The sequence below is a fragment of the Procambarus clarkii genome, chromosome 5, assembly GCF_040958095.1.
Source record: "Procambarus clarkii isolate CNS0578487 chromosome 5, FALCON_Pclarkii_2.0, whole genome shotgun sequence".
In the NCBI taxonomy this organism is placed as follows: domain Eukaryota; kingdom Metazoa; phylum Arthropoda; class Malacostraca; order Decapoda; family Cambaridae; genus Procambarus; species Procambarus clarkii.
Genome location: NC_091154.1, coordinates 1,391,010 through 1,418,864, shown reverse-complemented (window position 1 = coordinate 1,418,864; position 27,855 = coordinate 1,391,010). Strand labels below are relative to the sequence as shown.

The window sequence follows — 27,855 nt, the reverse complement described above, 5'->3', positions numbered from 1 at the left end:
AAGAGGTCCACCTCGGGGCGCCCGAACGTCTGGCAAAGCCAACGGAAGGACTCGTCGTCGACCGTCCACTCCGTGGAGAGGGGAACGAAGCGAGACAGGGCGTCGGCCAAGACGTTGGACACGCCCCGTACGTGAACCGCCAGGAGAGCCAAACCCCGAGAACTCAGCAGACGAGTCACCCGAAGCGACCAACCCCAAAGAGACAAGGACCGCATCGAACCCCCGCGGTTCAGGCAATGAACCACCGGAGAGCAGTCCGAATGGAGCCGAATCGTCGATCCGCGGGCCACCCGAATCCTCCCCAGAGCAAACCACACTGCCGCGAACTCCCGCACCGTACTGTGAGCTCGACGGAAGGACGGATCCCAACGCCCCTGGCTGGCCTGGTGAGCACTGGTCACAAAACCCCAGCCGAGAGACGACGCATCCGTGTACACATCGAGCGAGGGCTCGGGTAGGCGCCAAGGCACTGAACCCCGAAAAACCCGAAGAGGAAGCCGGTGACGCAGCAACCGACGCAAGTCCCCCGGGGGTCGAACTCTGCGATCGCGAGAGAGGCGGAAGGGGGAACCCCGAAGGAACCAGAACAGCCGTCGAAGCCAAACCCGACCCGGCGGGTAGACCACCATCGCGAAGTTCAGGCTCCCGCACAGCCCCTCGAGCAACCGCCGGGTGACCCGAGGGCCCTCCATAAACAGACGAAGGCGGGACCGCAGCCGCAGGAGAGACTCCGGAGGGAGAGACAAGGAGGCGGTCCGAGAGTCCCACACGAGACCCAGCCAAGTCCGAACCTGAGAGGGAACCAGATGGGACTTCCTCCAGTTCACCAAGAACCCGAACCCGGCGAGCTGGGAAAGAACCAAATCCCTGGCTAGCAAGCAAGCTGACTGGCTGGGAGCCCAAACCAGCCAGTCGTCGAGGTAGGCCAACACCCGAACACCTAGGAGACGCAAACGAGCCACCACAACCCGTGTAAGGCGTGTGAACACGCGAGGTGCCAGGTTCAACCCGAACGGGAGACAACGAAAGCGGTAACTCAAGACGCCCCACTACAAAACCGAGCCAGTCCCTGAACCGCGGATGAATCGGGACATGCCAATAAGCGTCCCGGAGGTCCAGGGACACCATCCAAGCACCCGGCTCCAAGAGGAGCCGAACCTGAGACAGCGTAGTCATCCGAAAGGAGGGGCAATGAACCCAGGGGTTCAGACGGGACAAGTCCAGAATGAACCGCAGGTCCGCGCAGTCCCGTTTCGGAACCGGAAACAGACGGGAAACCCATCTGAGGGACGACGTCGTTTCGACGACGCCCAAGCGTACCCACTCCAAGACGACTCGACAGAGCGCAGGGGAAGAAGCCTGCCCCGCCAGCCCCGACCCCCCAAAGGGGGGAGGGGCCACCCAACGCCACCGCAGGCCGCGAGACACGACCCGAAAGGCCCACGAATCGTGGGACCAGGCGCGGGCGAACAGCGCAAGCCGCCCCCCTATCGCCCCGTCAAAGGGGCAAACCGCGAAAGGGCCGGCGACCCTTACGAAACCCAGAACCCCGCACAGCGCGAACACCGCGCCGACCAGACGAGGGAGGGTCCGCAGGAGGAGCCAACCCCAAACCTGACACCAGAGGCCTACCACGACGAGAGGAACCCCGAGCCCTGGCACGACCTTTCCGGGAAGACCCACCCCGGGACCCCCGGAAAACCAACAAGTCCGACATCGGACGACAAGCCGCCGACGCAGCCTGAATAAACTGCGCCACGGCCGACGCCCCAAACAGGAGAGGACAAAAAGGTGAAGAACGCCTAAGAGCCAGAGCCCAAGCAGATTCCACGGAGGAACCCAGCACCGCCTGCCGACACGCGAGACGGGAAGCATAGAACAGGGAAACCGCATCCCGCAAAATCGGCGTGAACAGCTTCAACAAGGCAGCCGACGAACGCGCAGCCGAGGACAAGGTGCCGGACCCCGGGACGGACCCAAGCGTCCCCACATCCTCCACGAGCCAATCCGAAGACAGCTCCAGGAGGGAAAAGAACCGCAAGGCCGAACACAAAAGGCCCCGAGCGCGCAAGTCCTCCGCCACGAGCGCCGCCGAAAGGGAGGGAACCTGCACATGGAGCTGAATAACGCCCACATCGCGAGGAAGGGCAGGGGCAAACAAGCACTCATTCAGGTACTCAAGTTCACCCCCCAGGAAAACCTGAAGCACCGTGGAAGCTTCCCGCCACTCCAGCGTGCGGGAACGACAGAAGGAATGCCAGGAATCCAGACCAAACAAGCGGCAGTCTGCTAGCCAGGATGACTCCGGAACCTCGTAACGGAGCCAGAAAGGGAACGAAGTCCCAAACCTGAATGTGGACGGATCCATTTCCGAGGCATAATCCGGGTCACGCAGGAGGTAAGCTGCAAAGGCCGCTCGCACCACACCAGGTTGGATGCGATAAGCCGAAAACCTCCGGAAGGACGGAACCGACGTACCCGGGGGAACACGGAACCGTACCCGGGGAGGGGCCGACACCAAATCCAACTCGTACGCAGAGGGGGGGAAAGAAAACCCCACTCCTTGTAACAATAAGCCCCGCTCAGTGGGAAGAAAAACCCAGGCGGGGTCCAGCGGGGCCCAAGGCCCCCAAGTCAGCCCCTCCCCAGCCTCGAAGTCCGTCACCACAGGACCCGAGGCCGAGTCCTCTCCCCAAGCCCCGACCCCACAAGACAAGGACGGAGCAGCCGGAAAAGCTGGAGGAAGGGGGGCCCACTGGTCAGACCCTGAAGCTTCGGCCGGGAGACAAGACTCGAAAGCCTCTGCCGCCCCCCCGGAAGGGGCAACCCCCGAAGCTGCCCGAGTCTCGAGATCAAGTAACCCCTGCTCCGACCCCGAAACCCTCAGACGCTTCGGGGCCGGAAGCAGGGGCGGGGGACCAGAACGAACAGAAGGGGAAGGACGAGGAGGTGCGGACTGAACCAGGATCGAAGCGACCCCCACCCCCAAGTCCGGGTCTCGAAAAGCAAAGCGGGGCAGCCCCGGGGCATCCGGGGAAGCAACCAACCGAGCACGTTGCAACAGACGAAACCTAGACTGCAACGCACGTGCCGCCTGTACCCGAATAGAATCATCAGAGGATTGGGTAAATTGAGTCACAAGCAAGCAGCAACACTCACAGGACTCAGGGTCGAAAGTATCACCGACCCAACAGGCAGCGTGGCAGAGGCAAAAACAATGAGGGTCACCCTGAGACAAGGGGACCGAGCAACCCTCAAACTCGCACACAGCGAGTGGGGACTCCGGGGTCACATCCATCGGACCCACGCGCCCCCTAGGGGATTCCCAGGGTCCTGAGCGTTTACTTTAAGAGGACTCGCGCTCAGGTAGTCCCAGGCAGGGTGCTGCAAACCGGCGCCCAAAACTACCAAGCAAACTTCTAAAGCTGAACCCCAGGGACGTGTACACTCACGGGGACCTAGCAGGGGGCGCCACCGAGGAGAACAGTGGAAGGGCAAAAACAAACTGAATAAAATGACAGAACCCCCCACCAGGCAAAAACAAAAAGAAAAACAAAACCCCGCAAGAGGACAGCGAACCCCAAGGAACAGAGCCGGCCGCGATGTCGGGAAATACAAGCTGAGCAGCACCCTGCGCCCCTACCAGTGCAAACTGCCTCTTACCTGCCGGTAACAAGGGAGAACAGAACACCCAAGAGCCCAACAGGCGGCCGAAAAACCGAAAGGTAAAACGGACCAGCAGAGGCAGACCCCGAGGAGCCTGTGGAAGGCGGCCCCAAGCCCCAAGGGCAGTACTTACAGGGCACCTAGGGAAGGCAGCCCTAGGCGCATGCAGCCCGAGTACTGAAGATAACTCCTGGCTCTCGCACCCACAAAACTAACACCACACTCAAAGCACAGTGCAGTAGCGACACCGGAGCCAGAGCACACGACCATCGCCTATAGCATCAGCCTCAAGAACTGAGGTGTGGGTAGCCGGCGCGGGGGGTCTGGGGCTCCCCCTTCCCCCTCCCGGGGAGGGGGGAGCTGCGTAGACAGCGGCGCGGCAGTGTGTGACGTCACACTAATTTGCTTGTTTTCGGTTGGGGAGTTCTATCCACTAGTTCGGTATTAGGTAGCAATTTTAACCAGAATAGGGGTTTGTTTTGGGGCGCTTACCTTTCTGGGTGCCTGTTCCGGTCGATGGCAGACATAGAATGCTTCCAACTACACGGGGGCTTCTATAGGCCATTGCTCCCCTTGCCTCTCTGAGGGGGCCCGGTTCTGGCCGTGGTCCCCGGTAGGCCTAAGAACTCCATACACATGACTGATGCCAAAGTCTGACATTAGCATATCAGCCTGGGATAGCTCCGGGGAGCCGAGGGGGCTCCCCCCAGAAAAAGGTACCTGTGGACTGTACAGTCCACAGGGGTCCTCTCCCCCCAAAAAAAGGTACCTGTGGACTGTACTCCCTACTACTCACTCTCCCTCACCACCACCACCACCAACACTCTCCCTCACCACCACCACCACCAACACTCTCCCTCACCACCACCACCACCAACACTCTCCCTCACCACCACCAACACCAACACTCTCCCTCACCACCACCACCACCAACACTCTCCCTCACCACCACCACCACCAACACTCTCCCTCACCACCACCACCACCAACACTCTCCCTCACCACCACCACCACCAACACTCTCCCTCACCACCACCACCACCAACACTCTCCCTCACCACCACCACCATCACCAACACTCTCCCTCACCACCACCACCACCAACACTCTCCCTCACCACCACCACCATCACCAACACTCTCCCTCCTCACCACCACCACCAACACTCTCCCTCACCACCACCACCACCAACACTCTCCCTCACCACCACCACCACCACCAACACTCTCCCTCACCACCACCACCACCAACACTCTCCCTCACCACCACCACCACCAACACTCTCCCTCACCACCACCACCACCAACACTCTCCCTCACCACCACCACCACCAACACTCTCCCTCACCACCACCACCAACACTCTCCCTCACCACCACCACCACCAACACTCTCCCTCACCACCACCACCAACACTCTCCCTCACCACCACCACCAACACTCTCCCTCACCACCACCACCAACACTCTCCCTCACCACCACCACCAACACTCTCCCTCACCACCACCACCAACACTCTCCCTCACCACCACCACCACCACTCTCCCTCACCACCAACACTCTCCCTCACCACCACCACCAACACTCTCCCTCACCACCACCACCAACACTCTCCCTCACCACCACCACCAACACTCTCCCTCACCACCACCACCAACACTCCCTCACCACCACCACCAACACTCTCCCTCACCACCACCACCACCACCAACACTCTCCCTCACCACCACCACCAACACTCTCCCTCACCACCACCACCAACACTCTCCCTCACCACCACCACCAACACTCTCCCTCACCACCACCACCACCAACAACACTCTCCCCCACCACCACCACCACCACCACCACCACCACCAACACTCTCCCTCACCACCACCACCAACACTCTCCCTCACCACCACCACCAACACTCTCCCTCACCACCACCACCACCACCAACACTCTCCCTCACCACCACCACCAACACTCTCCCTCACCACCACCACCAACACTCTTCCTCACCACCACCACCAACACTCTCCCTCACCACCACCACCAACACTCTCCCTCACCACCACCACCAACACTCTCCCTCACCACCACCACCACCAACAACACTCTCCCCCACCACCACCACCACCACCAACACTCTCCCTCCCTCTCCACCTCAATGCCTCCCTCCATCAATCACTGCCTCCTATCCCTCTCTCAATGCCTTGCAGGTTGATGGCCTGTTGCCATGTGAGGGTCTGCCGATACCAAAACTAACCCAATGCCGACCTACGATTATATCCACCGCCAGACCGGTATATGAGGCTCCAGATACCGGTCTCCCAAACCGGTCGTTATTACCGGTAGATCGGTATAAAAGATTCCGTTAAATCGAGTGGATACTGAATGATTGTGATATGATGTAGAAAGAAGACATGTCCTAGATGGTAATGTTGAGAAAATGGTTATGATTACCAACAGGAAGGACAGAACCGATGGACCCGAAGGGACACAGAACCAAACCCGGGGAGGGGCCGACACCAAAACCAACTCGTACGTAAGGTGGGCGTAAAGGAACCCCCCTCATACATGTAACAGTAAGACCTACTCGAATGGTAGGAAAACCCAGGAGGGGTCCGATAGGGCCCAAGGCCCCCAAGTCCGCCCCTACCAAACCCCAATGAACCTCCACACCACGACCCGGGGCAGAATCGTCCTCCAAAGCTTTGGCCTCAAAAGAAAAAGCCGGTGCAGCCATAAAACCACTAAGGAAGGGGTCCACTAGTCAGACCCATACGCAACGGCTGAAGGAACCAACTTGAATGCCTCCGTCGCCACTCTGGAAGGGGCATCTCCCGAGACTGCCCAAGTCTCAAAACCTCTAAGGTTTTAGTCACTCCCTTCACTTCCTAGTCACAAAAACACTACAATATAGTTTTGTATACTATATTGTACTTACTAATTTACATAAGAGAAAACATTATCTTTAACTCTACAGGGAGGGATGGCAATAGTTGCACAATATATGGGAGAGGCCACAATAAAATATACCAAAAGTGTGCAAGCCAAAAAAAGCTATGGACAACTCAAGTCACAAGAACTATACTCGTGCTGTGTGAAAGTTGTGCTAGATAACTCGCACTAAACAAAGGTCTACTGTGTGCCTAAAAGTTGATTTGTTAATTCATATAAAGATTTAATTACAGTTAGTCTGTAAATAAAATAAGTATACACTCACCTACTGCAGCAGATTCTCTCGTAACCAGCATGACTAATGTGTCAATGATGGTTGACATGTTCAGCTTCTTTCCATGTTCATTCTCAACTGATAACATGGCCAGACTACCGAGTCTGTCTTGAGACATAACGCTTTTAAGATAGCTGTTAATGTGCTGCAGTTTTGACAAGGACGACTCACATGTTACCACTGTAACTGGTAATGTGAGAAATAATGTGCATGCCGTGCAGATATCCGGAAAACTCGCAGAGAGAACGTACTTTTCCACCATTAAAAGTGAAGCCATTTCCAGCACTGTTGACATCTTACCGAGTTCAGGTTTAATCAACGATCTAAATGCAAGAAGTTGGTTGGGTAGAGTTGGCGACAAGTCTGCTTCATATTGTCTAACTAGTATTTCTCCAGCTGCAAACAATTCGTCGTCAGTAGCCGACACTAGTACTGACGGCTGAATGGCTTTGAACGTAGATACTACATGAGTCAGACTATCAGAACGAAGTTTAGTCTGTGTGGAAGCTATGTCTAGTGTAGCATAAAACACATTCACTTTGAACCATTTTTCAGAATATTTTGATCTTTTGCTATCAGTGAGTTTGTCGTTAAGTTTGTCAACTCTTGGTGGTTGGAACTCTTCGAAGCACTCCGATACTCCCCACATTCTGGCAATCCCTACAGAAATCTCCCAGATGGAACCATACTTGTTTTTAGTTTCCTGTAGAGCAGTATACGATGTTCGGAGAAGAACTGCAGCTTTGCCGAGATCACACCGTGGAGACTCGAGTAGTATCGAGGCACTGCTGATAGACTCAAAAATGTTAGTAACTAGTACAGTAAGAAAGATAAATTGAAATTGCTCAATGTTTGATAGAAGAACAGTTGCTTCAGATACTTCCTCTTCCTTCTTGCTCAGGAGAGTAATGTTGCTTAGAAGTTTGTGAACGTCTGCCAAGGCATAACGAAAAGCTAAGAGTGTGTCATGCCACGATGACCAACTTGATGAATATAAACACTCTAGAGCGACATTAGATACAGATGAAAAGTAGGCAAGTTTGTGCCACTGACTGAAGTTTTGAGAGAAAAAACTGTGTACATGTTTTATAATAGTGAAGAACTTCTTCACCTCTGGTACACTAGACATTGCATCCTTCAGGACTACGTTCAAGTTGTGAGCAGCACAATGGACATAATCAGCTTTTGGTTGCATAGAGTTAATGGCTGCTTGCAAATCTGCATATACACCACTCATACAAGCAGTCCCATCATAACCGTGACCGCGTAGTTTTAATATGTCAAGTCCCTCTGCTGAATGACCGTCAGTAGAAACAAAACCCATGAAGGATTCTTTGATTTGTATTTCTAGTGGTTTACCATTGTGATCATTGCAGACAGAAACGTAACGAACTACCTGACTAAGGTGGCTTGTGTTGCCCAGATCTTGTGTCGTGGTCATCATCACGGAGAAGAATGGTGCCGTATTCACGTTTTTTATTATTTCATCTCTGATGCCCTTGGAAAGTAAATCAATCAGGTCCTTGTGTAATTTCAGACTGTAGAACTTACTCGCTGCTCCTGGCATACGTAGCAGCTTGTCCAGCACAGGATCATGTTTTGCTAGCAGTGTAATAATGGAAAGAAAATTCCCATGATAATCAAATATAGTTCCTTGTTCCTTTCTACTTCCCAGCGATATGTAGGAGGCAGCTAGTGTCAGTGTTGTACTGATTATTCTTTCCAAAACCTGTCTCCAGAAGACTGCATTCTTTCTTGTATCTTCCTGCACATTCTTCATCAAATTCTCCTGCAAACGTTTCTGCTCAAGTATCATGCAGCACTGCAGATGGTGGCTAGAACTTTCGTGTCTTTTAATATTACTTTCAATCCAATACCAATCACTCGTTCCTGTTATCCATGAGCTCTCCCCCTCTGCATCTGCAAAAAGCCAGCATGCCTCACAGTATGCATAGTCCGATGCTGTCGAATAGCAGAGCCACCGTCGTGGGAATCTCACGCCGGCTTTGTTTACCACGGTGTAGTATGACTCAGAGAAACATTTTCCATTCAGCAGAGAACTGGGTGGAAATGGTCCTGGTGGTTGACATGGTCCATTCAATATAATGAATTGCTTTTCTTCAGTGCTAAGTGGTTCCTTGAAATGTGCTTTGTCGCATGGGAAGTGTTGTGAGAGAATATTTTCAGGGAAACCTCTCAAATTCTGGTGAGAATCACATGAATATGATCCCGGTGACTCGCATAGTGCATTTGAGGCACTGAATTGCTCGTCTTGAATGATGAGAGGATCTCTCAAGTGCAGTTTGTTATTTGAGGACTGCTGGGAAGCAACGTTTTCACACAAACCTGATCCATTCTTGTGAGAAGTGGACGGAATTGACTCTTGTGTCTGATGTGATCTCTTGGCAGCAGTGACCTGCATGTCTTCAGCTGTGAGAGGTTTCTCTAATTGTACACTGTCACTTGAGGTCCCTGGTCTCTTAGCAGCGAGAAGTTTCTCTAATTGTACACTGTCACTCGAAGTCCCTGGTCTCTTAGCAGCGAGAAGTTTCTCTAATTGTACACTGTCACTTGAGGTCCCTGGTCTCTTAGCAGCGAGAAGTTTCTCTAATTGTACACTGTCACTCGAAGTCCCTGGTCTCTTAGCAGCGAGAGGTTTCTCTAATTGTACACTGTCACTTGAGGTCCCTGGTCTTTTAGCAGCGAGAGGTTTCTCTAATTGTACACTGTCACTTAAGGTCCCTGGTCTCTTAGCAGTGAGAAGTTTCCCCATTTGTACACTGTCACTTAAGGTCCATGGTCTCTTAGCAGTGAAAGGTGTCCTTAATTGTACATTGTCACTTGAGGTCCCTGGTCTCTTAGCAGTGAGAGGTTTCTCTAATTGTACACTGTCACTTGAGGTCCCTGGTCTCTTAGCAGCGAGAGGTTCCTCTAATTGTACACTGTCACTTGAGGTCCATGGTCTCTTAGCAGCGAGAGGTTTCTCTAATTGTACGCTGTCACTTGAGGTCCCTGGTCTCTTAGCAGCAAGAGGTTTCTCTAATTGTACATTGTCACTTGAGGTCCCTGGTCTCTTAGCAGTGAGAGGTTCCTCTAATTGTACACTGTCACTTGAGGTCCCTGGTCTCTTAGCAGCGAGAGGTTCCTCTAATTGTACACTGTCACTAGAGGTCCCTGGTCTCTTAGCAGCGAGAGGTTTCTCTAACTGTACACTGTCACTAGAGGTCCATGGTCTCTTAGCAGCGAGAGGTTTCTCTAATTGTACACTGTCACTTGAGGTCCCTGGTCTCTTAGCAGCGAGAGGTTTCTCTAATTGTACACTGTCACTTGAGGTCCCTGGTTTCTTAGCAGTGAGAGGTTTCTCTAATTGTACACTGTCACTTGAGGTCCCTGGTCTCTTAGCAGCGAGAGGTTTCTCTAATTGTACACTGTCACTCGGGGAATGTTGTGAAGCCATATTTTCTGACAAGCCTCTCTTGTTCCAAAGAGGGTTGTATGGAAATGGTCCAAGTGACCGATGCACATCAAACTCCGCATCTTGAGTACTGAGAGATCTAGTTAAGTTCAAGTTTTTACTTGGGACCTTTTCTGAAGCAACTTTTTTAGGCTTTGCACATTTATCCTTTTTATTTTTGCATGTACTTTTCTTGCCCGCACCACTGTCACTGAAATCTGCAGCGTCACTCTTCCCTTGAGTACTGAGAGGTCCAGTTAAGTTCAAGTTTTTACTTGGGACTTTTTGTGAAGCAACTTTTTTAGGCTTTTCACATTTATCCTTTTTATTTATACTTTTATTGCCCTCATTGCTGTCACTGAAATACTCATCACTGGAGTTCGCAGTGTCACTGTTCCTGCCACATGGAGTCCAGTCACTGTCACTGTCATCAGCCTCAGTAGAGTTGTCCTCACAACTGGAGTCCACAAAAGTGTCACTGCTATGTACCTTAGTGTTGCGTTTGCACGATGATGCTGCTCGGCCTCGTAGATGCCGAGATGCTGGGTCTCCCAGATGTGATGACACTTTATCTTCAAGACACGATGCAGGGCCTTCCAGATGTAACGGTGCTGGGCCTTCCAGATGTAACGGTGCTGGGCCTTCCAGATGTGACGTTGCTGGGCTTTCCAGATGTAACGGTGCTGGGCCTTCCAGATGTGACGGTGCTGGGCCTTCCAAATGTGACGGTGCTGGGCCTTCCAGATGTGACGGTGCTGGGCCTTCCAAATGTGACGGTGCTGGGCCTTCCAAATGTGACGGTGCTGGGCCTTCCAGATGTGACGGTGCTGGGCCTTCTAGATGTAACGGTGCTGGGCCTTCCAGATGTGACAGCACTAAGCCCTCCAGCTGTGACGGTGCTGGGCCTTCCAGATGTGACGGTGCTGGGCCTTCCAGATGTGACGGCACTAAGCCCTCCAGCTGTGACGGTGCTGGGCCTTCCAGATGTGACGGTGCTGGGCCTTCCAGATGTGACGGCACTAAGCCCTCCAGCTGTGACGGTGCTGGGCCTTCCAGATGTGACGGTGCTGGGCCTTCCAGATGTGATGGCACTAAGCCCTCCAGATGTGACGGTGCTGGGCCTTCCAGCCACTGCAACACAGAACCCTCTAGCAAGGACGACACTGAGCCCTTCAACCATGATGACACTTGGTCCTCCAGCCAAGATGATGCTTGACCCTCGTGACAAAATGATGCTGGGCTAGCCAAGTGACCCATTTTTGACCGTTTCTTGCCCTGAAATATAGAAATTATGTAAAATATTACTATCATATACAATGGTTTTGCAACATTCTTAACTCATCCATGGAATCTATATGGTGCATTATACTAGCTCAAAATGGTACCAAACTGACAGTGGGAGTATGGTACCTAACTGAGGGAGTGAGCTCATACATGTCAATGTTTGCAGACGACACAAACCTCAGTGTAAACAAAGGGAAACATGTAAACCATATAAACAAAAGTGAGTGGAGTTTACTCACTGTCAGTGCTATGTACCTCACTGTTGGGGCTGCAGGATGACAATGCTGGGCCTTCTAGACGTGATGATGCTGGGCCTTCTAGACGTGATGATGCTGGGCCTTCTAGACGTGATGATGCTGGGCCTTCTAGACGTGATGATGCTGGGCCTTCTAGACGTGATGATGCTGGGCCTTCTAGACGTGATGATGCTGGGCCTTCTAGATGTGATGATGCTGGGCCTTCTAGACGTGATGATGCTGGGCCTTCTAGATGTGATGATGCTGGGCCTTCTAGACGTGATGATGCTGGGACTTCTAGACGTGATGATGCTGGGCCTTCTAGATGTGATGATGCTGGGCCTTCTAGATGTGATGATGCTGGGACTTCTAGACGGGATGATGCTGGGCCTTCTAGACGTGATGATGCTGGGCCTTCTAGACGTGATGATGCTGGGCCTTCTAGACGTGATGATGCTGGGCCTTCTAGACGGGATGATGCTGGGACTTCTAGACGGGATGATGCTGGGCCTTCTAGACGGGATGATGCTGGGACTTCTAGACGGGATGATGCTGGGACTTCTAGACGGGATGATGCTGGGACTTCTAGACGTGATGATGCTGGGACTTCTAGACGTGATGATGCTGGGCCTTCTAGACGTGATGATGCTGGGCCTTCTAGACGTGATGATGCTGGGACTTCTAGACGTGATGATGCTGGGACTTCTAGATGTGATGATGCTGGGCCTTCTAGACGTGATGATGCTGGGACTTCTAGATGGGATGATGCTGGGACTTCTAGACGGGATGATGCTGGGACTTCTAGACTGGGCACCGCTGGGTCATCCAGACCTCCCAGAGATGATGTTCCCGGGCCTCCCAGAGATGGTGATGTTTGGTCTATTAAATGGACCCTTTCTGACTGCTTATTGCCCTGAAATACAAACCTTACATCAAATATACTAGATGATGGTAAGATACCATTTTAACCTACACACATATTACTGTTAGCTACTTGCAGTTTCATCTGTCGTGGGGTGTGAAGGGATCAGTCCAGAGAGAGAAAAGTGAATAATATAGTAAATGAAGGATATGCAACAGTCATTAACTCCTTAACTGCTCGGCTTCTAAATATGACACCCCCCAGTGCGCAGGAAATAAATTCTCTGGAAAAAATTCTTTTCTTTTTTTAAAGTGTCAAACACCCTTCCCTCAGTATGGGTATGTCAACAAAAATTTGACATTGTACGTACTTTGGCTGCTATGGGGTCCATAAGTTGGCGCGTGATGTCATCATTTCCCGTTCTCCCGTGACATACGCTCCCGGGGCCGGTGGGGCGCCCGGGGCGGGGCGCGCGAGCTGCCGCGAATATATTTTTGTTCATTTTTTGCACACAGTTCAAAATACATTTTATTTGTTTTTATGTGCTAATCCTATGTATAATGAACACGTGCACTATTTTATGGCAGTAAAACATCTGTACTGTCCGAAGACACTGTGTTATGTGCATGACACTTGTGTACACATATGTTGTACATATTTACCATGTATCATGCTAATTTATGTATATATACAATCTATTTACAGACTATACACTGTCACACACTATATACATTCACCATCAACACACACACAGAACTCCTCGAGTGTGAGCTGCCACACCCAGCCAGCCAGTCCTCCCTCTCTCCTCCATCATCATACTCGCCATCACCCTTCCTCCCACCATACTCTTACTGTTTTTATTACACTATTTACGTATGTTATGTATACCTATCTACATGTTTTATTCACCAGAACTATGCAAGTAAGCCAGTATTGTGTTCAAACAGTACAGTTGCCACCATACACTGCATGAGAAATCACACAGCAGATGACGCTACGATTACGACGTCAACGCCCTCACCAAAATAGCTCCTCTCAACATACTCCTGTTGCTGTTATTACACTATATACACACACTGTATATATCCATGTACATATGTGTTCCCCATAGCGAACCACTAAGCTAGTATGGTGAGCAAAACAAGAGTGGCTGCCACACAGTGAGGCTACCTCAATTCTCTCACTCCCTCCCTCACCAAAATTCCTCCTTCCACAATAATATGCACAATGCTAATTATAACCACAATCCTGCTATTATCACAATAATGGTCACTAATTCCTGTAAATGAATAATTGACCACACATTTATTTTGAAAAAGAACCTAAGAAGTCATTTGAAGATTCCTAGATGGACGAAATAATGCTGTGGTGTTGTGGCTAGCGCTGTGAACATCATGAACAGCATTGAATCGCTGATATTTGAATATTGTACCCCAGTCATTATCACACTCAGGCTCTTCTATAATACTATCATGGCTAAATAATACAAGTTATATATATATTTTTTGACACTATTAGGCGATGCTGTGTGGTCACACGCTGAACAGCAGTGCTGTGCGCTTATGTTGCGAGCGCCAGCTTTGGTTGCTCACTCACTACTGAGGCTCTCACACCCGGAAATGTGGACCACGATTTTTTTAAAGATGGCGTCTGTTTACAAGAGCCCTGAGGAAGCTGATGTGAACCCCATGTAGCCACGGGAGTTTTGAATGGAACGTGAAAAATAAAAACAGCCGGAGGCGCGTTGCGCAAACCAGACATGGGCCTGCAGGCGCATTGCGCAGTTTAAGGGTTAACAAATATTTTTCATCCATATATTCAATCATTCATATATGCTGCCACCTCCAATATTGGGACCACTTTATAAACCACATCATCAAATAACACACAAATGTTCCCATTGCATTTTTTTGTAAGGAATTCGAATTCAATACAGATTTTTGGCAACTGCCAGTGAGAACCCCAGACAGATTCCATATACCTGTACTGGTATTATCTTACGGCATCATTTTCCCACTTTCGTTTTCGTCTTGTGCTTTTAAGCGTTATTCTAAAAACCTGCATTGAATGTAATGAAATGCCTCTTTTTAACCCTTTAACTGCGCAACGCGCCTGCAGGCCCACGTCTGGGGTGCGCAACGCGCCTCCGGGTATTTATATTTTTCACGTTCCATTCAAAACTCCCGCGGCTACATGGGGTTCACATCAGCTTCCTCAGGGCTCTTGTAAACAGATGCCATCTTTAAAAAACCAGCATTGAATGTAATGAAACGCCATTTTTTGGGCGAGTCCCGGAGGCTCCCTGGAGCTATCCCAGGCTGATATGCTAATGTCAGACTTTGGCATCACTCATGTATATGGAGTTCTAAGGCCTACCGGGGACCACGGATAGACCCGGCCCCCCCCCCCCTCAGAGAGGCAAGAGGAGCAACGGCCTATAGAAACCCCCCTGTGGTTGGGAGCATTCTATGTCTGCCATTGACCGGATCAGGCACCCAGAAAGGTAAGCACCCCAAAACAAACCCCTATTCTGGTTAAAATTGCTACCAAAAGCCGATCTAGTGGATAGAACTCCCCAACAGAAAACAAGAAAGCTAGTATGACGTAATACATCGCCACACCGCTGTCTGCGCAGCTCCCCCTCCCCGGGAGGAGGAAGGGGGAGCCCCAGACCCTTCATGCCGGCTACCCACACCTCAGTTCTGAGGCTGGATGTCAAAAACACAAAAAAAATGCCGACCAGAGGGAGGGAGGGATGCCGGGTAGCCTCCGGGACTCACCCAGGAAATGGCGTTTCATTACATTCAATGCTGGTTTTCTGGGGAAAGCTCCGTTGGCTCCCCGGAGCTAACTACCCACAGACGGAGAAAGAGGGACTTACCCGGGAGGAGGTCGTCGCTCACTCCTCAATTCGAAGTCGAGACAACTGGCTGCAACCACCGTCCTAAAGCAACACAAGCCCGACGGGGCCCAGGGACATTCACGAGGTAACGAGCAGCTAGGACCCTGTTCGACCACCAAAAACCCCGCGCCCGGATATCAGACCAAGACATGTTTCCAAAGACGGCAGCAAGAGCTGTGAACTTACGGACGTCATGGGCACGGGGATAGACCGCAGGCTGGCTGGATTTGATAACCCTGCAGACAACCTGGGAGACCCAAACCCGCGAACAGGGAAGAAGGGAAACCGGATCAACCCAAAGCGCGTCCCCGGACACAAAGCATGATGCACCCCCGGCCATACCAACCAAGCATCAACTACCCACGGACCTCTCCTGAACGCAGCAGTCTCATTCTTCGCCAGAAAAGAAGGAGACGGCTGCAGGCGAACAAAACAATCGCCACGACTGAAAAAGCAGAAACCCCCTGCGCTGGAGGAGAGCATGAAGCTCCCTGACCCGACCCCCCAGAGGCTAATGCCAACAGGAAAAGAGCCTTGGAGAAACAATCCTGGACCGGAGGGGCCACAACGTAACGAGGAGACGAGAGGTAAGCAAGCACTCCGTCCAAAGACCAGGATGGCTCAGGCGGCGCATGAGCAGGCCGGAGGTGAAACAAAGCACAAGACAGCTTGCGAAACGGCGTGAAGGGTCTGGGGCTCCCCCTTCCCCCTCCCAGGGGAGGGGGAGCTGAGCAGACAGCAGTACGGTGACGTGTGATGTCATACTACTGTAACCACTCAATTATCTGGGATTCGAACATCCAGAAAACGCCCTTATATGGCCAAAACTGTGACCGGATAAAGTTATCTCAACATTCAGTCAAAATGGCCATGGGAGCTGGTTAAATTGCTGCCAATGTTACACTATCCGGACACAGTCAGCCGGATAATCATTGAATTGTCCAGATATGAAAGCCATAGGGCGGGTCGTACCGTATTAATCCCATCTGGCTGTGGCTGGCTGGCTCGAGGTGCGTGGTGGAGGAGGGGGTGGGTGGGTGGGTGGTGTCGGGAGGGTGGGAGGGGAGCGTTGGGAGGGACCACCTGGGTACAAGAATTACAATTAATTTTAGAACAATTCATCATAGCTAAAAACAAAAGAAATACTAGTAATTATGTAATAACAAATATATAAATTTCCTAAAAACAATGTACACAGGCTGAAGTTTCCTTAAAAAATATTGTGAGTTATTTTCCTCCTGGCGGCCTGCGTAACGTGCTATAGCTGCCCCAAGTGGACCCGTCCAACACTGGTCAACCCATGTGCTCCCGTCCCTCGTGTTATACCACAGTGTCGCACCATAAGTGAAATATTTTTTTAAATAAGTTTTTTATTTTCATAGTAACTTTAAACATTTTTGGCCAAGACTATGTCTGGTAGCAGCATCAATCGTTCTGGAGGTGTTAAGAGGAAGAAGGTTGTTCTAACAATTAAAGACAAGTTACTTGTTATACACCTCAACAAGTGAGGCATCACAGGCAAACCAAATGCCTTCAACAAGTGAGGCGTCACAGGCAAGCCAAGCGCCTTCAACAAGTGAGGTGCAAGAACGCATTCAACCAGTGAGGCGTCACAGGCAAGCCAAGCCCCTTAAACAAGTGAGGCGCAAGCAAGCGCCTTCAACAAGTGAGGCGCAAGCAAGCGCCTTCAACAAGTGAGGCGCAAGCAAGCGCCTTCAACAAGTGAGGCGCAAGCAAGCGCCTTCAACAAGTGAGGCGCAAGCAAGCGCCTACAACAAGTGAGGCCTCACAGGCAACCCAAATGCCTTCAACCAGTGAGGCTTCAGCAGCTGGCAGTCAAAACTAACTTTGCTTAATGAACTGTACAGTAATTTTAAGTGTTAATTTTACTGTTGTGTTAGTATAGGTTATGTAAATTGTTAAGAATTCTTAACTTCAAGATGTGTGAAGTTGTCTTCAATCAAGGAGACGAACACCAACAAGGTAAGTTGAGGTTTCTAGTTGAATATTTAATAATTATATGTGGCAAGGCAATTCAAATTATTTTGTTTGTGGTATAAAAATAGTTGGAAATGGTCACTTTTGGACTCAAGAGGTGAAAAAGTACCATTATCCGGAACACATGAATATCGGGGTGGGGGTCCTTCCCATATAGTCCAGGTAATCGAGTGGAGACAGTAGTGTGCTCGTTTTCTGTTGGGGAGTTCTATCCACTAGTTTGGCTTTTGGTAGCAATTTTAACCAGAATAGGGGTTTGTTTTGGGGCACTTACATTTCTGGGTGCCTGATCCAGTCGATGGCAGACATAGAATGCTTCCAACCACACGAGGGTTTCTATAGGCAATTGCTCCCCTTGCCTCTCGGAGGGAGCCCGGTTCTGGCCGTGGTCCCCGATAGGCCTAAGAATTCCATACACATGACTGATGCCAAAATCTGACATTAGCATATCAGTCTGGGATAGTTCCGGGGAGCCGATGGGGCTCCCCCCCCCCCCCCAGAAAAAATCTTGGTCCACATTCCCGGGTGTCAGAGCCTCAGTACTGAGTGAGCAGCCAAGGCCGGCGCACGCAGCATGAGCTCACAGCACTGCTGTTCAGCTTATGACCACAGCATTGCCTAATAATATCAAAATATATATAAATATATATATATTGTATTATTTATCCATGATAGTACTGTATTACAGAATAGCCTGAGTACTCACCTAGTCGTACTCACCTAGTTGTGCTTGCGGGGGGTTGAGCTCTGGCTCTTTGGTCCCGCCTCTCAACCGTCAATCAACAGATGTACAGGTTCCTGAGCCTATTGGGCTCTCTCATATCTACACTTGAAACTGTGTATGGAGTCAGCCTCCACCACATTGCTTCCTAATGCATTCCATTTGTCAACCACTCTGACACTAAAAAAGTTCTTTCTAATATCTCTGTGGCTCATTTGGGCACTCAGTTTCCACCTGTGTCCCCTAGTGCGTGTGCCCCTTTTGTTAAATAGTCTGTCTTTATCAACCATGTCGATTCCCTTGAGAATCTTGAATGTGGTGATCATGTCCCCCCCTAACTCTTCTGTCTTCCAACGAAGTGAGGTTCAATTCCCGTAGTCTCTCCTCGTAGCTCATACCTCTCAGCTCGGGTACTAGTCTGGTGGCAAACCTTTGAACCTTTTCCAGTTTAGTCTTATGCTTGACTAGATATGGACTCCATGCTGGAGCCGCATACTCCAGGATTGGTCTGACATATGTGGTATATAATGTTCTGAAAGATTCCTTACACAAGTTTCTAAAGGCCGTTCTTATGTTAGCCAACCTGGCATATGCTGCTGATGTTATCCTCTTGATATGAGCTTCAGGGGACAGGTCTGGGGTGATATCAACTCCCAGGTCTTTCTCTCTCTCTCTGACTCTTGAAGTATTTCATCTCCCAAGTGATACCTTGTATCTGGTCTCCTGCTTCCTACCCCTATCTTCATTACATTACATTTGCTTGGGTTAAACTCTAACATCCATTTGTTCGACCATTCCTGCAGCTTGTCCAGGTCTTCTTGAAGCCTCAAGCTGTCCTCCTCTGTCTTAATCCTTCTCATAATTTTGGCGTTGTCAGCAAACATTGAGAGGAATGAGTCTATACCCTCTGGGAGATCATTTACGTATATCAGAAACAGGATAGGTCCAAGCACAGAGCCCTGTGGGACTCCACTGGTGACTTCCCGCCATTCTGAGGTCTCACCCCTCCCTATAACTCTCTGCTTCCTATTGCTTAGGTATTCCCTTATCCACTGGAGCGCCCTACCAGTTACTCCTGCCTGTATGTGATAATGTAATGAGTGTGATAATGACTGTGCAATGTTCAAATATTAGTAATACAATGTTGTTCACGATGTTCACAGCATTAGACACAGCACCACAGCATCATTTCATCCATTTAGTAATCTTCAAATGACTTCTTGGGTTCCTTTACAAAATAAACTTGTGTTCAATTATGTATTTACAGGATTTAGTGACCAGTATTGTGATAACAGAGGGATTGTGATGATAATTAGCACTGTGCGTAGTATTGTGGGAGGGGAGGAATTGTGGTGAGGGAGCGAGGGAGAGAATCGAGGTAGCCTCACTGTGTGTGACAGCCACTCTTGTTTTGTTCATCATACATGCTTAGTGGTTCGTTAGATAGATATACATAACATATGTAAATAGTGTAATACAAACAATAACAGTATGGTGGGAGGAGTAATGTTGGCAAGTAAGATGTTGGAGGAGTGAGGGAGAGACTGGATGTTGGAGGAGTGAGGGTGTGGCAGCTGACACTCGCGGAGTTCTGAGTGTGTTCATGGGGAATGTATATAGTGTGTGATAGTGTAGTGTGTAAATAGACTGTAGTGTATATATACATAAATTAGCATGATACAATGAAAATATGTGCCAGATATGTGTACACAAGTGTCATGCACGTAACACAGTGTCTTCGGACAGTACGGATGTTCTACTGCCATAATATAGTGTACGTGTTCATTATACATAGGATTGGCACGTAAAAGCAAATAGAATGTATTTGGAACTGTGCGCAGAAAATGAACAAAAATATATTCGCGGCAACTCACGCATCCTGCCCCGGGACCCCCTACCGACTCCGGGGGCGTACACCACGGGCGACCATGGAATGATGACGTCACGCGCGAACTTACGAACCCCATAGCAGCCAAAGTACGTACAATTCCGACCTTCTGTTACTATACCCATACTCGGGGAAGGGTTTTTGACACTTTCAAAACAAAAACAAAAACTAATTTTTTCCAGAGAATGTATTTCCTGCACACTGGGGGGGGGTTGTCATATTTGGAGGCCGCACAGTTAAGGGGTTAATAGAGCCATAGTGACTCCCTGAAGCTATCTTGCTGAGATGGTTCCTCGTTAGTGGGTCACACGAGTCGCAGGGGATCCAGTTTGACCTAACAGAGAACAGGACCAGAACCTGGCCCCCTCGTGGAGATGCAAGGCACAGGGATTATTACAGTATAATCACCCTCACCGAGAGAGCATCCAGAAAATCAGTGAAGCAATACAGACAACTGCAAGGTTCATTGAATGATGAAGCACTGAAACAGCCAAGCAACTCTGCAAATGATTCATTCTAAACCAGATGGTTCACTCAAAATGAGTTCAAATCTCTTAGTACCGATAGCCACCACCAGGTAGCCTGGAGCCCAGGCCCACAGATGATTCCAATAAACCAGCTACATGCTTACCATACAAGTGGTGATAGACTCGCATCAGAAACTCCAGACGTGTAGATTAGAGGAGAGGGTGAAACAAGCAAGGTATGTTGCCAGGCCAATCTGCTGATAGATGAAAAGCTGCATATAAAAATGCTCGGGTTGGGTCACTGGGCCATTAGAGCCAGAAACTAAAGAGGAGCTGACCACCAAGGAACTAAAAGAATCACACTCCCTAATAATGACTCCAGTCAGGACAGCACCCAGAGCAAGAACTGAACCAGAGGAAAGAGGTATATAAACCCCCACCTCAATCAGTTCAGCCAATAGGGATCCAATGTGAAGAACTCATGATTGGGAAACAGAGCCACACGGGATTGGAAGTGTCAGTTCAGCCCCAATGTGAAGAGGTCCATCTCAGGGCAGGTGAATATCTTGTAAAGCCAATGGAAGGATGCTTTGTCAACAGTCCTCTCCGTAAATATGAGAAGGAAGCAAGATAATTCACCCACGAGAACGTTGGACACACCCTGCACATGAACAGTATGGTGAACCAAACCCCAAGAATCCACAAGCCCAGCTATGTGAAGAGTCCAGCTTCAATAAGGCAACAAAACACAAGCAAATGGTCTCTGCAGAACAGAGTCCAAAGGATGGCCACCACTTACTGAAAAGCAGTAGGATTTACTGCAAGGGCTGACAACCTGGGAGCATGACAGGAATCAACCACATCAGCAACAGGGCTGACCACTGTAGCCGGCTGTGGGCCGGGGGGCTCCGGGCTACCTGCAGATGGCTATAGGTACTAACAGATTTGAGCTAGTTTCAAGTGAACAATCTGGTTTAGTCCAAACCATTTGTGAAGTCATTTAGCAGTTTCATTGCTTCCTTTTTTATAAATCTTGCAGTTGTCTGTAAAGCTTCAGTGAATTTCTGGATACTTTCCTAACGTGTGGTGACAATAATAGTCCCCCTTGTTTCTCCACCTGTCAGGGGGCCAGATTGTGGCTCTGGTCTATAGCAGGCCATACAGGACCCAGTAGTGGGACACCACCTCGGCAAGATAGCTCCAGGGACCAACCGAAGGGCTTCTCCCAGAAAACAAACACGAGAAACTCTCACCTGGCTAAAACTGGTTGCTTCATGGCCCGAGACCATCGTGTTGGTAGTAACGTCGGTGGCATCGTGGCCCGCGACCATCGAGTTGGTAGTAACATCGGTGGCACCATGGCCCGAGACCACCATGTTGCCATTAACATTAAGCAGGTGTGCTGCATCATCCTGCCCCTCACGGTACTCATCACACATCTCACTAACTCCCCATTCTTTCATCGTTACTCCTGTAAAAAAAACAGCGTTGAATGTAATGAAACGCCATCTTCTGGGTGACACCTGGAGACTCCCCAGAACTATCCAGGCTGATATGCTAATGTCTGACTTTGGCATCAGTCATGTGTATGGAGTTCTTTGGGCCTACCGGAGACCATGGCCAGAACCTGGCCCCTCAGAGAGGCAAGGGGAGCAATGGCCTATAGAAGCTCCCGTGTGGTTGGAAGCATTCTATGTCTGCCATCGCCCGAATCAGGCACCCAGAAAGGTAAGCGTCCCAAAACAAACTCCTATTCTGGTGAAAATATTGCTACCAAAAGCCGAACAAGTGGATAGTACTCCTCCAAACAAAAACGAGCAAACTAGTGTGACGTCACCCGTTGCCGCACCGCCATCTGCGCAGGTTTCCCCCTGCACGGGAGGAGGAAGGGAGAGCCCCAGACCTACCGCGTCGATGATCTACACCCCAGTTCTGAGGCTGGATGTCAAAACATGCAAAAAACCTCCAAGCGAAGGGAGGGAGGGATGCCGGGGAGCCTCCAGGTCTCCCCCAGACAATGGCGTTTCATTACATTCAACGCCGGTTTTCTGGGGGGAGCCCCTATGGCTCCCCCCTCTCGGATGGACTCGCGCTCAGGTAAACCCAGGCAGAGTACTGCTAACTGGTGCCCAAAACTACCAAACAAACTGTCTACAGCTGAACCCCCAGGGACGTGTACGCTCACGGGGACCTAGCAGGGGGCACCATCAAGTATCAGGATGAGGCCAAACACCAGTGGCAAGTAGGGCAGAACCCCCTACCAAGGCAAAAACAAAAACAAAACCCCACAAGAGGACAACGTACCCCAAGAAACAGAGCCGGCCGCTGTGATTGGTGACAACAAGCTGCACAGCACCCTGTGCCCTGTACCAGTGCAAAACTGCCTCCTACTCTAGGGTAAACTAGGGAGACAAAACACCCAAGTACCCAAAGGGCGGCTGAAAAACCGAGCAGTTAAACGGACCCAAAGAGGCAGATCCCAAGCAACCTGTGGAAGGTAACCCCAAGCTCCAAGGGCAGTACTTACAGGGCACCTAGGGAAGAAAACCCTAGGCGCATGCAGCCCAAGTACTGAAGAGTAACTCCTGGCTCTCGCACCCCTGGAGAACAGCCGCCACACACAAGGCACAGCGCCGTAAAAGTCTGGAGCCAGAGCACACAACTGCTGCCTATAGCATCAGCCTCAAGAACTGAGGTGTGGATCGCCGGCGCTGTAGGTCTGAGGCTCCCCCTTCCCCCTCCCAGGGAGGGGGGGGGCTGTGCAGATGGCGGCCCGGCAACAGGTGACGTCACATTAGTTTGCTCGTTTTTGTTTGGGGAGTTCTATCCACTTGTTCGGCTTTTGGTAGCAATATTTTCACCAGAATAGGGGTTTGTTTTGGGATGCTTACCTTTCTGGGTGCCTGACCCGGTCGATGGCAGACATAGAATGCTTCCAACCACATGGGGGCTTCTATAGGCCATTGCTCTCCATGCCTCTCTGAGGGGGCCAGGTTCTGGCTCATGGTCCCCGGTAGGCCCACACAACTCCATACACATGACTGATGCCAAAGTCTGACATTAGCATATCAGCCTGGATAGCTCCGGGGAGCCGAAGGGGCTTCCCCCAGAAAATTAACTAAATTGAGACACCCAGCATTCAATGTAATGGAACTCTTCTTTCTGTTAGAGCCCCGGTGTTTCCCTTGCTGAAATTGTTCTAAGTTAATGGGTCATATCAGTCACTAAAGTTGTGTTTGGTGTACCTGGGACCAGAGCCAGAACTTGTTCCCCCTTCCCCCCCCCTCCTCCTCCCTCACACCTGGGACCAGAGCCAGAACTTGTTCCCCCTTCCCCCCCCCCTCCTCCTCCCTCACACCTGGGACCACAGAAAGAACTTGTCTCCCCTCTCCCTCCCCCTTCCCTCACACAAGGGCAAGAAGGGAGTGGTAGCCCTCTCCCTCCCCCTTCCCTCACACAAGGGCAGGAAGGGAGTGGTAGCCCTCTCCCTCCCCCTTCCCTCACACAAGGGCAGGAAGGGAGTGGCAACCTTCTCCCTCCCCCTTCCCTCACACAAGGGCAGGAAGGGAGTGGCAGCCTTCTCCCTCCCCCTTCCCTCACACAAGGGCAGGAAGGGAGTGGCAGTTTACCACCCTATTGGAAAAGCTTCCAGAAAGTCAGTAAAGCTTTACAAGCAACTGGAGGTTATACAGACAATGAAGCGTCAAAACAACCCCCAAACTACTCCGCAAGTGATTCATATGGGTCGGGGGGACTCACTTAAACTAGCTCAAAATTCATCAGTACTGATCAACACCGCAAGGCAGCCTGGCTCCTGCCCTCAGCTGGCTCACCGTCTCAGTTCTGGAGCTGATGAACAACTCCCTGACAAACCAACGAACCTGGAAGGGAGAACATCAGGACGCTACCGAAGCTCTACCTCAAAGAGGCATTTCATTACATTCTATGAATGTAGAGTCATAGAATATAGAATGTAGAGAACTAAAGGACTCAACCAACACAGCAACAGGGCTGACCATTGTTGCCTAATAATTAAGGTCAATGGTGTGTTTCAGAAGGGCCCCCCCTCACATGGCTCCCTGAAGCTAACTACGAAGAATGAGAATGGGACTTACCAGGAAGGAGGAGAGGCAGCAGGCACTGGGACTGAATCAGTGAGGGTAAAGACCCATTGAGAAGAAGCCTCACACACAATTCAGGGTTGTAGGGTTCACCTGCTGAGCAGGCAGCATGGCGTAGGTAGGGCAGAGAGAACGATCGTCACGTAGCAAAGACAATGAACATACTTCAAGCTCACACACACGGCGAACACGGGCTCGAAGGACGATCCATCACGGACCACATCAGGCACTCGTGAAGGGATTACCAGGATCTGAAAATTCCTAACCAAGCAGAACCCCAGGCACCAGGGTGACTCGCCGAAAGAAGTTGCCAAATGCAGTTAAAAAGAACCAGGCTCTGAACAGCAACCACATTGTGCCATATGAGCATGCAGACAAACCCCAGAATGCCCCAACACAACCAAACAGCACCCCTAGCAAAAAGACCCAAACAAAAGAATAACAGATTTCTGAATAGCCTAAGGTGAGACTATCCACCCTGGAGGCATGGCCTCTCAGGGGCAAACTCCCAAGCACACAAGAGAAGTGTTACGGAAATACCTTGCTTAGGCAAGGAGATCCTGCCAATTCCTTTACCACCTATTCAACAACATATCTGCATACTCCAGTATAAAAAATCAACATCAAGAACAACAACAATGCATGCTCAGAAGCCGTGTCTAGACAGACACCACCACCACCCTCCCCCCCCCCCCTCAGCTTAAGTACCCAACACACCTGGACACCTGCTGTCTGGAGGCCCAGCTCCACTCGCTGGTCAACCAGCCTAACTGCTTGTTTGAGACTGCCGGCGACAATTCCCTGCACATCAGCGCCACCTACACTGGACCTGGCCATGTATATATAGCAGCTCACCATCGGCCAGACCTCAGAATACACTTCGTGCTCCAAGCTGCAAGATCTACTCTCGTTCCCCTGGGTGTCGGTAGACTCGAGCAGCTCTTGTATAAAGTATTATATTTTGCACCTTTTCTTTTATATTAACGTAACTGTCACATGCTTGTTTCTCTTGCATTTTATAGTGTGTATTGCTAAGTAGAATAAGAGAATTGTTTTATTTGTTGTTAAAGTCATTTTTGTTATATTAAATATTTTTTTTTTTCATTCTTTTGGAATTTATCCCGCAGCTCTCACACCGTAAAGAGGTCAGAAGCAGTCCTATATACTTTATTTGCCCTATATACCAAATCTGCCCGAAACGCATTGCGTAATAGTGGCTTTAGGCATTGTATGTACTAGCTCTATCTATATATCAATCCATTAATGTAACATCACTTGTATGTATGTATGTACCTTACCTGAATAAACATATTTATTTATTTTATTTATTTTATTTTTTTTTTATTTTATGCGACTGTCATTTCACCTGCCGGAATAGCCACTGCTCTATTCTTTCTCATTTACGTCACAGAAGATAATGCTGACTGTGCAAGGGCAGTGCTAGCAGGCACCCACACAACAGAGCCCCGAATACATGCAGCTCAAAATGTAACAAGACCTGGAGAGAAAACACATGTGAAGCTTATACTAAAATAAGCGATGTCAACAAGAAGCAAATGGCTTCTGCAGGATGAACGAAGTCCAAGGTTGTCCGGCACTTAGCTGGAAGAGGTGGGGCTCGCCCATGACTCACAGACTGGAACACTACAGGCAAATCAAAACACCACCACATCACCAACAGAGCTGGCTGGTCAAGGAAGCTGGTCGAGAGTTTGTGCTGGTCTGTGGTGATCAGTGATAATGAGTTTCAAGCTAGTTCGAGTGAATCACTTGCTCTGTGTAAATTATTTGCCGAGTTATCTGATTTGAGGCATCATTTTCTGTGAATTCTCCAGTTGTCTCTAAAGCTTTGCTAAATTTCCAGATGATTTTCCTGGTATAGTGGTGAATTGTCACCCTCTCCCTGCACCTTGGAACAAGCTAAGTGAGAAGGTGTTGGAAGCCAAAACTGTAAGTAGTTTCAAAGCGTTATACTGTACGACAAAGAGTACTGGGAGGAAGGGACACCATGAGCGTAGCTCTCATCTTGTAACTACACTTAGGTAATTACCTCTGTGAGGGAATGCAGGTTCTGGCTCTGATCCCCAGTAGGCCATACTGAACTTCCACAACTGGTGTGGCCTTGTAGTATGGAGTAATCTCAGCAAGATAGCTTAAGGAAGCCACTGGAGCTTCCCTGGAAAACTGCATATAATGATTGGAGGAATAAAGTGGTTAACTAAGAAATTAAATGTGCAGAATGCATTCATGTCATATATATATAGAAAGAGAACTGTTTTAGAAGACTTCGGGAATATTCCCTTTTATTAATCGAGGCTCTATTGTATACGGTAATTGTTTTGTGTAAGAATTAACTTGAGTATCAACGAACTGTACATATTACAGTCAACTACAAATTAGACACAGTCCATCAGTTTAAAATAATTTACAAAGCACATTACTCAAATTCAAATCAAATAAAGGCCTAGTATTAACAACAACATAGGTAGTGTGAATAACACCTGATGTTGACCAGACCACACACTAAAAGTTGAAGGGACGACGACGTTTCGGTCCGTCCTGGACCATTCTCAAGTCGATTGTGAAGAGGAGATAGAGACAGGCAATAAATAGGCAAGAGAGAGCTGAGAAGCAAAGTAAGGTGTGGGGGATAGTAGTAATGAGAACTGCAGAGGGCCTATTGGCCCATACGAGGCAGCTCCTATTTTAACCACCGAATGAGAAGGAGAAGGTAATAGGAATAAGAAGAGGATAGCAAGGGAGCGTAGGAGAAGACAATGAACGGAAAAAGGGGAGAAGAGAGAAAGAAAAGGAAAGAGAAAGAAAGAGAAATGGAAGGGGTAAGCTTATGTTAAGTCACGTTTGTTAGAAAGATTAGAGCATTTGAGTATATACTGTGAAAGGGAAGAGTCCACAGCAACAAAGCCAGGACTCAAGTTCATGTTGGGTACATTGTTTATAAGAGCCGATTCAACAAGACAGCGTCTGTGTAGAGTAGAGGCAGGAAAGATTATTTTGAGGAAGACCAATCAATGGG

General features: G+C 49.7%; 1 protein-coding gene across 7 annotated transcripts in view; it reads right to left on the bottom strand.

Moving 5' to 3' along the window:
* LOC123766742 (uncharacterized) overlaps nt 1–27,855 on the bottom strand; it is a 65,630-nt gene that overhangs the window by 28,183 nt on the left and 9,592 nt on the right. For 6 of the 7 annotated variants that reach the window (XR_011230877.1, XM_045756075.2, XM_069337931.1 and 3 more), the window contains 3 exons: nt 21,951–22,168; nt 11,879–12,772; nt 6,877–11,614 (listed from right to left, as the gene is read on the bottom strand). Coding sequence is in view for 6 of the 7 variants with exons in the window: in XM_045756075.2 (XP_045612031.2) it covers nt 6,877–11,614; nt 11,879–12,772; nt 21,951–22,168 (5,850 nt within the window). In the remaining variant the exon portion in view is untranslated. Of the gene's footprint in view, nt 1–6,876; nt 11,615–11,878; nt 12,773–21,950; nt 22,169–26,868; nt 27,025–27,855 lie in introns of those variants that run through there. The other variant, XM_069337949.1, reaches the window with a different exon arrangement.